Genomic DNA, 12,250 nt, shown 5'->3' with positions numbered 1-12,250 from the left:
ACTGTCCCACTTCCAGCTCCTGTCAAGTATTCAAAATGACTCTATTAAGAGCAGCCTAATCACAGTAGATGGTTTAATCTGCCAGGGAAAGGAAATGGAATGGATTAAATGGTCCTGCAGACCAGGAGTTTGACTCCACCTGTCTAACGCACAGTATTGCTGCAAATGAGAAGAGAAATTTAAAATTTAGGGGTTTACTATATCCCAGATATTGGGGGGTGGGAAATTACAGTAACTAGTTCTTACATTCAGTGGCAGAAAAACCTGTTCAACTACAAAGTTTAATACAGACAGGGCTTATTGCCTGCCAGGTCCTGACCTTGTTTTGTTTTTGCAAGAGAAGTCATTGCTAACACAAACTGAGCACAACTCTAACCCAAATTCTGCACCTGCCCAGTGCCCACAGCAGTGCCCTCTCTGAAGAGCCGGATGCCTGCCTCTGAATGGATCCATGACCAAATCTTAATCTAGTCATTGATATTCCTGAAAATCTATCCCAAGAAATAAAAATCTTAACTGGAATTCTCTTCAGCACCTTTTTTCTTGTTTTTTTTTTTAAATGCCTCTTGACATTTGCAGTCCATAAATCTACAAATTTGCAGGCACAGGACCTACAGCTCAGACCATCTATACAGGAAATAATGTTATGAACCTTTGCCCCTATTTTGTTAGTTACTTTTTCTGAAGAAAAGAATGAGTAATGTGTAACAAACATACATCCTGACAAATAAATTATTACCTCCTCCTCAACAAAACGAAAAAAAGAACTAGCACACAATATCCACTAAATTTTCTGCATGTTATTTTGTACTTTTATCATTTAAGGGCAAAGATTATTTATTTTTTCCTGTATTCTAATACTCTTAATGTGGTCTGTAAATAACACGCTACAGTAACAGTGGTGATATGAACAGATATCTGTAGAGATACATGAAAATCTTATTCAAAATCTGAGCTTCTGGTATTGACTGAAGTACTCCACTGTTGTTACAGCAACACTAAAATCCAAAATATTTATTACATCAGTTCCTTACTTAGGGAACCGGTTCAACCCTAAAGCTCCACTGAAATCTGTCTTCAGCCTGAGAAGCATTACAGACATGGCCCTACCTGATTTTTACAGCAGCAAAACTGATGTAAAACTTTGTTTTAGAACAATGATTTCCCACCAAACTCTTCACTGAACCCTGACTTTTTAGCAGTCCGCAGAGAGTCAAACACATCAGGCCCTGTTTGCTCAATTTGGAGCAGGGGTGAAGTCCACAGGCTGGCACCCTCACAAACATGAGGGAGGGGGACAGTGCCTCCAGCTGAAACCAAGCCTACTGACAAAAGGCGGTACTTTAGGATGGAAATCTTCCAAGATGTCAAAGATGTCAAAATAAATATTACTAATAGTATTGCCAACATTGTCACTTGGGACAGGGGGTTTTTTGTTTGGTTTTTTTTTTTTTTTAAATGAAGGAAATTTTTTTTGCCTTCCAAGGCAGCCTTAAAGCTTTTACTCTTTGGTTGGGAAATGAAACTTGCTTAGTGATGCATCTCAACATTTCCCACCGCTCAAACGTACAAAGGTCTGCTCTCAGTGTTTTCACAACTGCTATCCAGTCCTTCTCTCTTTATTTACTGTTTCTGAATGATTAAAAAAATATTAACTAGATTTAGAAGGTGACTTGGAATATTTTAACATAGCACACTACTGATTCAGTTATCTGGAGCAACTGGCGAGCCGATCAGAAATGCAAACCCAGCTAACTTTAAAATTACATCAACAAGGTCATGCAAAAAGCCCTGTTTGCACCCTCAAGCACTCACATACCATTAGTTAGTCATCCCCCCAACCTACACACCATGTGCTTGGATTGAAACTTAGCAGAAGAAAACTCTGGGCACTCCTTACACACCTTTCACTTGTGAACATTCCTATTTTCAAGCTTTTTCCCACATCCATAAGGGAGAGCAACTTGTTTTTTCTTAAATCAAAGCTGAGAATATCTGAAATTCATAGAGCCTTGGGAGTTGGGATTTACAAATAATGCCAGGTATTGCAAGATTTAGGATAAAACTACACTGGTCACATTCCACTTAGCTGCCCTCTAAAGCTGCCTAGTTAAATTTTCTACATCACAGCGCTCAAGATTACACAACTACACAAAATCTCCCAGGCAGCAGGATGTAGATGCACACTGGAGCCAGGCAAAATTCCCCACAGTGAAATGAAACCTGTCCTGCCGGGGTGGCTGGGGATGCTTTGGCGGCTTGTGCGTGCTGCTCCTCCAGCTTTCATCCAAAGCAGCGTCAGGAGGCAGGCAGGCAGCTGGGTGCCTGGGAGCCTCCTGTGCTTGGCCAGCCTCTGCTCTCCACACAGCAATACCAGCACACATTTACACCGAAAAAGAGGAAAATCCCAAAGAACCAGGTTGCTGTCTTTTAACTGTGGGCAGCAGGTATAAAAATGTGGGGCCAGGCAGTTGTTTTCCTGATCCGGTGATTTCAGCTGCCTCTGCAATGTTCAGTACAGCTCAGTTCAGTCTGTGTCAAGTACAGGAAAGGAAAAACTTGTTTGAAATTCAAACAAGCCTCTAAAAGTAAATCCAGATAAGCTGCCCAAGCACTGGATCATAACAAGTTTCTGTATTTTGAGATTCACATAAAAACCCTTGTCTTGGGGTTTGTTTGTTGACTTTATTTTAATGACATTGATTTTTATCTCCCAGAGGTCAAAGAACAAAAACTTCATTACTGTTTTAATACCAATTCTTTGTGCTGAGAAGAGGCGCAGTAAGCTTAATAGCAGTGTCTTAACTTACAGTGTCAAACAATAACAACCACACTTGGATATGCTCTTAGCCTTCTTCTGTAATTTCATATAAATTTCAACTCCATGCCCTCACTCCTGTGGTATTAACAAGCCAAAGGAGCATTTCAAATGAAAGATTTCTGGAGTACCACAATTCTTTAAACATAACCTTAGTTGTTCCAGAGGCATTGGACATTGCCTGCACTTAACAAGTCAGCCACATCCATGACCACATCAGCAAGGATTGTTGTGCTTTTACACAAACAATTGCATAAGGTACCACAGACAATCTTAAAACTGTTATTTCTTCCTGAGGAACTGACTTTCTAACTCAGCCATTCTCTTGGAGAAGGCAGCATCATTGATGCATTCTCCTGAACATCAAAAACCCTGGGGGGAAAGAAGGTAATCAAATATTCAACTGTTTGAGATCACACCAGCCTCAGCACAGAGCACCACCATTTGCAATGCCAAAGTATTCTGTGGCAGTGACAAGCTGCTTTCTTCCACGCGCAGTGATTTGAAAAGAAGGAAGACAGTTTGCCAGTAGCTTTCATAGCTATTTTCTGTCAGCAGGGGACTCCCAGAAGCAACTGTCCATCTTCTTCTGTTCCTCTTCAGCCCTACTTCCCGTCTAACATGTTGCCTTTTAGACCATGCACAGCAGTTACCACCCCACCACACACACCTACCTCTTTCTGTGCACCCTTGCTCTGCTGCTTTCTCACCCTACATTCACCAACACAGCCCTCTGTACCCATTTCCCCTCCCTGCTCTCCATCATCCAGAGGCCAGCGAGGGAGACCACTGAAAGGACAAGGGAGACCATTTTCCCCGCTTTCTTTTCTGCAACCTACAGCAACCCCATGGACACTCATCAGGCAGCAGAAGCAGCACAAGGACAATCCTGCTCAGGTGATGTACCTGTGAAGGCCACGAAGGGCTGGGACAGCTTCAGACACAGCCAGCATCTCAAGCTGCCGAGCTCCAAAGCATTCCCACTAGCATTAAAGGACTCCCCGAACCAGAGACACAGAAAGAAGAGGGGGCAAAAGCACTCATGGACACGGTTTGCAACATCTGCCCAAAGTTCAGAATGATGGTTCAGTAAGCATGCTAAGCCAGAAGGCAAACCCAAACCCAAGCAGAAGGGCCAGCGCTGAGGGATCTCTGCACGGGGTGGCCCGTAGTCCAGCACGCTGCAGGCCACTGCAGCAGCACCCACACAGAATCCAGCCAGCCCAGACCACTCAACACCTTAGAGTCCTCTTTCCTTTATTATGAAGCTATAAATAAGACATGTTTTTTTAAATTATATGCTTTGGATGAAAGTTTGCTGCTATTCAATCAAAAAAAGGCAAACGAAAAAGCGCAGGAAGTGGGGCAGGGATTTGGGCACAGGATGACAGCTGGAAAGACAGCACTGGAGTGACAAGAGTACTTCTGACAATCTTTTGGCTACCACAGACAAAACAGTCCCCAAAAACCTCAATTAAGCAATGCCTAATGTAAGTTATAAATAACAAGTAGGTTTTAAGCCTGTGTTTCCTCTGTCTGCTGTTCTCCTGTTTTAACTGTTTCCAGTTCTGTGATCAGAACCATTACCTTGCTAGAATGCAATTTCTTGGTTTAAGTCTGTTTCATATTTGAAGTCAACTGAGGTAGCAAAACCAGAAATTATTGTTACTTCTCCAAAGACAGTGAACACAAAATGATTGGACAACCAAACCTGTCCTGCGCCCCCCAGAAAAAGAATCGGGAAATCCTGGGAACAGCGATTCACCTCCCACCCAGCTGCAGGGCAGGCAGGGGGACCTCTTGGTGTCCACTGCCAGCAGAGAGGAGAAGCTGCCCCTGCGATGTAACACCCACTGCCCTCCAGCAAGATGCAGGTACTGAGACAGCCCACACTGTTGCAGGGACCTGAATGAGACCCTTCCGCAACTCACTGCTGTCAAACCCTGGGCAAGTCTCCAAAGGGGCAGGGAAGGAGAAGCCCTCTGTGCTGGAGGAGAAGAGGGTCTCAAGACCACGCTGCAACTCAGGAAGGCTTCTCAACACACAGCTGCAAGATCCCTCTTATTAAACTAAAAAAAGCAAAGCAAAACAAAAAAAAAAAGCCCCCAAAACCAAAAAACAAGGTTAACATGCATTTTTGCTTGTCTTCTTCTCAGAAATGCCATGTTACATGAAACTTTCCCCAGAAAAACATTCCGCCCCAGGCATCTGCCTTGGGTCCAAGAAACCAAGGTTTAGCAACACTATAAACAGGTGAAACCAGGACCTATGTCAGGCAGTGTCTACAGATCTGTGTAGTGGTAGAAGTACTAATTCAAGTAATTAGATAGAATACCATACAAATAACAAACAAAGGTTTAAAAGAATCAGCTATAATGGGGTTTAGGTCCTTAACATAAATCATGCATCTCTGAATAAGCGATGAAATACGACAGAGACAAGGAAAGAAGTAAAATCCCAAACTATCATTCATTTTCCTTTCTCCTTTTCCCCATAAGCATCCCTATTCAAGTATATTAAGGCCTCACTTCACCTTCACCCGTCTTCTTTGAGTACAAGAAGTAACAGGCCTTCCAAAGCAAGCAAAAAACCAGACTTTGCAGTACACTAAATACACGTGCAGGGGATGTGGCTTTGTGCTGTTGCCCAGCAAACAGTCTCACACTTCAGCCAAGCAGCAGCACCAGCCTGAACCACGAACAATGATGGGCAGCAGCCTTCAAACACCTTGCTGTGCAGCAGAGCCAAGGTTCATGTGCTTCTTATGAGAAGGTGCTCCAAGCTGGGGAAGCCAGGGGTTGATCCGACTCTTTCTTCTGTGGCACGGTTAAAATAAAGGATCGCCTTCATTTCTAGCGAGTCCGAGAACCATATAAAGATGGTTTAGTTAATCCCCTCGTTATGTAAAGGGAAGTTAAATCAGACTTAAAGTCATGCGAGTTAAACAATCTCCCCATTCTTTCCCAACTACTCTCTGCATTACCCGTAGCCCAAGCTGAGAACTGCAGAGGTTGTAAGAGCCACGCTGCTTCCCTCCATTGAAAACTCCAGTCCTCCCTTATTCCCATTGCTACCACACAGCTTACGGGTAAACTCGCTTTCACATTAAACCAATTGGTCCCTTCCCTAACCCCAATTTTCTCTCCGCTTCTGTTTGATATTGAGCTCTTTGAACCGAGGATATTACACTTCAGCGCAGAGCCTCATAAATCATAATGCCGTAATTAAGCCTAATCCTACGTCCTTCACACCCAAGCTGAGCTCCCTGCGCGGGTTCAAACGCCTGAAACAAACAAACCCCCTCCGGGGCTCATTACTCGCTGCGCTCCCATAAGGGCGCTTTGTGGAAAGCTTTGTCTCATTGTTTATTTAAAGGCAGCGCTGTTTGTTGGAATATTTGAGATGAGCATCAAAATAAGTTCATTATAAATGGCAAAGCTGGAGCGGTGCCTAATTGCTAATGTGAGTGGGTAATTACAGAGGATGCAAGCTTTGATACACGCATTGAACTGCAAGGTACGCGAGGCGCAGGGTTGTATTTATACGTCTACATCTCCGCTTACGTGGCGTTTATTGTAAGATCAATGAAGGTATTTAATAAAGCATGAGCCATCCTGTATGCATAAGAAAGTTATCACAGAAAAATACATCATATAGCTGAAAAGTGTCACATAATGGGCCAAATTAGGTTCCCCAGGTATATTAGCATACAGTCAAAGTAGCTGCAGAATTGAGGCCAGTGCTTTTTTGCATTAGGAAGACGAGCACGAGAACCTATTTCTCAAAATGCTAATCCTACACAGTATTAAAATATATTTTTAAAAGTATAAAGAAACACACAATCAAAGCTGTCAAATCCCAATGGTACCACCAGTCAGGAGGATAAAGTACCTCGGTAATAAAACACACAAGTACTTTTGCCCATAGGAAAGCTGAATTTTGTTTTCCTTTCCCTCGTCCAGGAATTATTTGATTCCGTATCAGAGTTAAATTATTAGTAATTCTAATTATGCCACTCACACTTTCTTCAGGATTTTTATTCTTTCCTAATTAATTACGTTTTGTTGGCTGGCACAAGGAAGAAAAATTTGCTATCAGAGGACATATATGCTGTTCTTTAACCATAGATTACGTTTCCATGCAGTAGGGGAGAGGTGTGGGGAAAAAAACAACCCAGAGCATCAGTTAAAACAGTACACTGATGTTTGAAGCATCATCAGTCACTACATCTTTTCTCATAGCACCATTCCTGAGCGCACAGAGATGACGCCTTTTAGCCTTGGTGGTATTTGTAATATTTTGGTTTATGCTGTTCCACAGGCATTTTACTCGACCTTGCCTCTTCACAAAGTATGGCTGATTCAGCCTGTGTGTGAAGTCCAAATTCAGGAAGATAACTAATGCACAAGAGCCTACTGAAGGAGCCCAAATAAAACTTGTTATACTAATTTCAAACCAGAAAGTTCTGGCACACACTTCCACAAATTTAAAAAAAAGAAAAAAAAAAGAAAAAAGAAAAAAGAATAAAAAGAGAAGTTGTTCAAGAGAAATCAATGTTAAACACAAGGAAGTGAGTCCGAATACAACACATTTTTTGCTGTTAATTAGAAATCAGTTGCAGCCTCCTCGTCATCCATGGCCATATATTACCTAGGAGGCAGCTCTGGCTGCATGCTCCATTAATTATGTTCCATGAGGTTTCTTGCCATTATGGCACAGAACCACGTTTATGGAGGTGAGACAGGAATGCAGCTGGTGATGGTGACTAACAGGCTCATCGTCAAACTTTCCAACAGCTGATGTTGGCCACTGTTACTTTTTTTCCACCTTTCCAACTAAGAATACTTTTTTCCCCTCGCTATACTGATAGGTGATTAACAGCAGCTCTAATTCCCAGCACACCTCATTACCAACATTTACAGCCCAAGTATTGGGGAAGGTGGTCTCAAGGTTCAGATGAAGGTCTAGGAGAACTTAAGATATCTGGATTCATTGCCTTAGCTCTGCCACACATCTCCCACAAGACATAAAGTCTCCAACTGCACAGAACCTAAAACAAACTAAAAGCTCAAAAATGGGAAAAAAAAAAAATCACATTATCATTTGCAGCTCAATATAATCCAGAACCAAATACATCTCGAAATGACAGAATGCTACCCATGGATGTAAATTCCTTTCCCCAAACATTTTCTTTTCTGTACAGGATTATAAGTTTATATACATTCAAAAGCATTCTCCTTTTTTAAAAAGGAAGTGGAGGGTGGAGAAGCTCAGAGCACCCTGAGATTGGAAAAACCAGATTGCACATCACCAAATCCAGCACGAGCCCAAATTCAAGCAGAAAGAAGAGCAAGGGGTTGATTGGACTCTCAAGTACATCAACTATTCAGAGACCTGCAGCAGCCAACAGAGCATGCTGAGCCCTACCTAAAACCCTCTCCTGTACCATTACCCAGAGACGCCCCCCTTTTCACTCAGGAACCACAGCCTGAAACATCCTCCTGGAGACAGGTAGTTAGACCCCTTCTTCCAAAAAGCCGAGCACAACTGCTGTCCTTTAAAACACAGATACAGGATGAAGAATTGAGCAGCGCTGCCTGACTTCCCTGCCCCCATCCCATACCACAGCACTTAACCCCAGATGCGGAAGCGAGGTTCAGTTTCCTCTTCTGACTGAGAGGGATCAAATCTAAAAGTAGAGCTTTCACGCTTGTGTTCAACAGCTGGTTAAAGAAACGGTTCAGAAACAAGGACAGGAGCACACAGCTCACTGAAGTGCCCAGACCTTTTGGGTCCCGTTTACAGCATCTCGTTGCTCCAGCAACCCTCAAACCCTTTTCATTGAGGAAGGTGTGGTGAGGCACTCCTGCCTTCCCCCAGCACCACTCAGCACTCTCACCCAGACACAGGGCCAGGAGGCATGGATACCCCATCTCCTGAACAAGGAGGACTGACCTTCTAGACTAGGAGGTCCTTGCTGCATGAGAGGAAGATTTCCACACTCAGGCTCTAGTAGATATTAACCTGAGCCCACACTTGATCCGAATAGCTTGACCTTTCTCCTGGCTTTAGGTTTCCTAAACTGAGCACATGAAAATTTCTGTGCTAGCAAGTGAGCAAAGGAAATCCTAAAAAGCGTGGAACAGCCTTTGCTTGGAAATCTCCACCTCGAAGCTCATCTGCTGAGCTGGTTCAACTCCTCAAGGCGTAAGGTCCACTGACGTGACAGACCTCCCCCCGCCTGGAGAGGTGCTGTGCACTTTTTAATCTTATTTATAGAATGGCCTCACTCAGGCTTTGTTTAAGAAACAATTAGCCTTTGACAGTTTAAAATAAACAGGACTCTCCCTGCTGCAGAGTCACTGACCTGAGCTGGATTTCAAGACCTCACAACCACACGAAACTACCCAACAGACTAAATCACGCAAAAGCAACAAATTCATTTGCCCAGCACCATTCAAAACAGCACCCTAAGCCACACGGGCGAGAGGAATAAAACAAGGACCCAAATCAGCCAAATGGGGCGAGCAAGCCATCATTCCTGCTTCTATCTCACTTTGTCTTCACCACCAGGAGCCACCACAAGCACCTGAGCAGAGGACCTGCGGGAATGCAGGAGATGCAGGAGTTTAGCTGGGCAAGCATCTTCACTGAACCTACAGTTGAGGTTATTTTGGAGCAGTTGCAGCAACGCAAGAGGCAGAAGGCAGTAATTGCTATAGCTGGCACAGATAACAGGACTTGGCATCATAACTTTAAATTTCAATCCAAGCTCTTGTACCACCAGCAGAGCCAGCATTCCCACTGGTGACTTCTCCTTTCAGGCCTTCAGCTCCTCAACTCCAGCCTCCCAGCTCTGCAGCTGCCTTGTGCCCTGCTCCCTGGCATAGCAAAGACAACTATACTGAAAAACAGCTACATCAGCATTCCTGGCCTCCTTCGGAACAAGAGATGCACCCAGGAGTCCCACCTCATCCCAGGTAGTCTTCCTGAGCTGGGTTAGCTGGCTCTTACTAAAAGAGAGCCTGGACAGCCTGTTAGTTCGCGTGTTGGCTTGAATTCAATTATTTCTCCTTGTAAAGAACTCCCATGTGCCTTAGGCAAGCTTTGATCTTGGCTTCCCATCAATAAAACCGGGGGCAAGCGCCCTGCCCTAGCTCGGAGGGATGAGGAGAGGCTCAGCGGTCCCAAGACTGCGATACGAGAACGCCAACGCGTATTCAAGCAACGCGCAGTTGTACAAGCATCAGTCACAGCAGAAACGTTTATGACTCCAGACAAGCAGATGTTCGGTGAAACGAGGAACATTTCTCAGCATAATGAAAAGTAGAAGAAAAGTACAGCAAATTGAGTTTCCCCCAGATAACAGAATACAGCAATGAGACCAAACAACAAAACCAAACAACTCAATAACAAGCTGTGCCAATGAAGAAGCAGCGCTGGGGTTACAAGAAGCCGAAATCCAGCGACTAACAGTTGCAGAAAGCAAACGATTGCAGAGAGGGTTTAAAATTACTCAAGTCAGCAAAACAAAAGCAGATCCGAGGCAAAACAGTCACAGAGAAGGCGCAAGATTAACAAATAGAGGAACAAACCATGGAATAAACACTTGTCAAGAGATGAATTAAATGAACAGCATGGATAGGAAATAATAATAAGATAAAAAAATAGAAAGGACCTCGAACACTGTCTTTTTTCCAATAACAGTACCCCGATGAGTGACTTAGCCATTTAATGTCAGTATTTTAATACTGCCTTTACGTGGCCCTACAGTCCCCCACTGAAGCCACCTCAGGGCACAGGCAGCCTGACACAACATACGGGAGCGATACCCAGGCACATGCCACTTAGCAGCGAATCGGCCTGTGCAAGCTGAATTCTTGTTCCCAAGGTACAGGTAACATTTAAGCAGTGAAAGACACAGCCACCTCGTGAAGGAGAGATCACGGCAATTCAAGTAGCATAGGAGATGCTTCCATTGACAAAGGTTTGAGGACACGCTCACTTTGGGCATGCCACAGTCACCCATACTTAGTGCAGCTCCCCTACCAACATCAGAGGGAACCACTGCACCCCTCGTCACATATTGCTACAGCCGTATTACATCACACCAATGCATTCCTAACGTCATTCGCTGTGGTTTTTCTATCCCGGATTCCAAAAAGGTGATTTAAAGTGGTCAATAAAAACCCCCCAAGCAGGCAGGAGTAGCCCAGCAAAGCAAGACACGGCTACACAACAGCTCTTCACCCCACAGGGAGAAAAGGTGACTCGTGGAAAAAAAAAAAAAAAGCATCCCCATGAAATTAAATATCTGATTACTAACGACCGCAGATAAGGCTTCAGGCAAACACAAACCAGAAGGAAGGGGGATGCGCGTTTAACGAGCCGATTACCGCGATGAGCGAGAAAGCAAAGTTTTGGTCCTTTACATCTTCCCCAGAAATTCCCGGTGAAATGAAGCCCTCCCCAGAGAACCCCGCCCGAGCCAGCCAGCTGGGAATAACGACCGCATTAATGCGTCTGGGTCCGGCACAGGGCGACTTCTACAGAGCGGGTACTGGCAAACGCTGGGTATTCCGGTTTGGGCTGGCCCGGAGGTGCAGCCCCGGCAGGAGCCGAGCCGGGGAAGCGAGGAGCGCGGCCAGCCCCACACGGAGCCGCCGCCGGGCACTGCCGCCTGCCCGCCCGCCCCGCCCCGCCGGTACCGCCGCCGTCCGGGCCCGGCTGCCCCAGGCCTGTGCGAGAACCTCGCTCATTCCTCCCTTCTCCCCCGCTCATCACTTCCTACTTTCCCCTCTCCGCCACCGAGGTCGCGGCGGCAGCGCGCTGCCGGCCGCTTCCTGTGCTGCAGCCGGCGCTGCCCTCGCCGGGCACGGCACGGAACGGCACGGCCGCCACCCGCCTTCCCTACTCCCCCCCGCCCCGCGGCTCGCACAGCCCCCCAGCCCCTCACTCACCCCAGCGTGCTGATGAAGCCGTTGACAGAGCCCTCCGCGTACAGGGACACGATGTCCCCGATGTACAGAAAGCTGGACATTTTCTCAGACATTTTGGCTCATTTTCAGTTCATTTCGCACTCCTCCCCTTCCATTTAAAAAAAAAAAATAATAAAAGGAATAAAATAAACCAAAATAAAACCGATGGGGGGGGTGAGGGGGAGGGGGAAAGGCTGAAGAGACGAGGCGCGGGAGCGGGCCGGGCGCTCAGCGCGGCCCCTGAGGCGCTGCGCGTCGGCGGGCGCAGGCTGACATGAGCGCGGCGCCGCTGCCCTCCGCGGACCGCCACGGCTCGGCCGTCCCGCCGCACCGCCTCCTGCGCCTCCGCCCGCCTCCGCCTCCCGGGACCGCCCATCCCCGCCGCTGCCACCCCCGGCCAGGGGGTCGTAAACCCACGAAAGGGAGCCGTTGCCTCGGGCGGGGGGGTCGGGCC

At 46.0% G+C, this 12,250-nt stretch overlaps 1 protein-coding gene across 3 annotated transcripts in view; it reads right to left on the bottom strand.

Annotated features, from left to right (window-relative positions):
• Window positions 1-11,870, bottom strand: part of ITPR2 (inositol 1,4,5-trisphosphate receptor type 2) — a gene marked incomplete at its 5' end in the record, with an annotated part of 263,069 nt that extends 251,199 nt beyond the window's left edge. For all 3 annotated transcript variants that reach the window (XM_084279428.1, XM_084279429.1, XM_084279430.1), the window contains one exon: window positions 11,779-11,870. In XM_084279428.1, the coding sequence (XP_084135554.1) occupies window positions 11,779-11,870 (92 nt within the window). The remainder of the gene's footprint in view (window positions 1-11,778) is intronic.
• Between the last annotated feature and the right edge of the window lie 380 nt (window positions 11,871-12,250).

This window comes from Gallinula chloropus (genome assembly GCF_964237585.1).
Source record: "Gallinula chloropus genome assembly, chromosome: 1".
Classification (NCBI taxonomy): domain Eukaryota; kingdom Metazoa; phylum Chordata; class Aves; order Gruiformes; family Rallidae; genus Gallinula; species Gallinula chloropus.
Note: the sequence above shows the minus strand (reverse complement) of the source record. Positions and strands in the feature narration are given on the sequence as shown.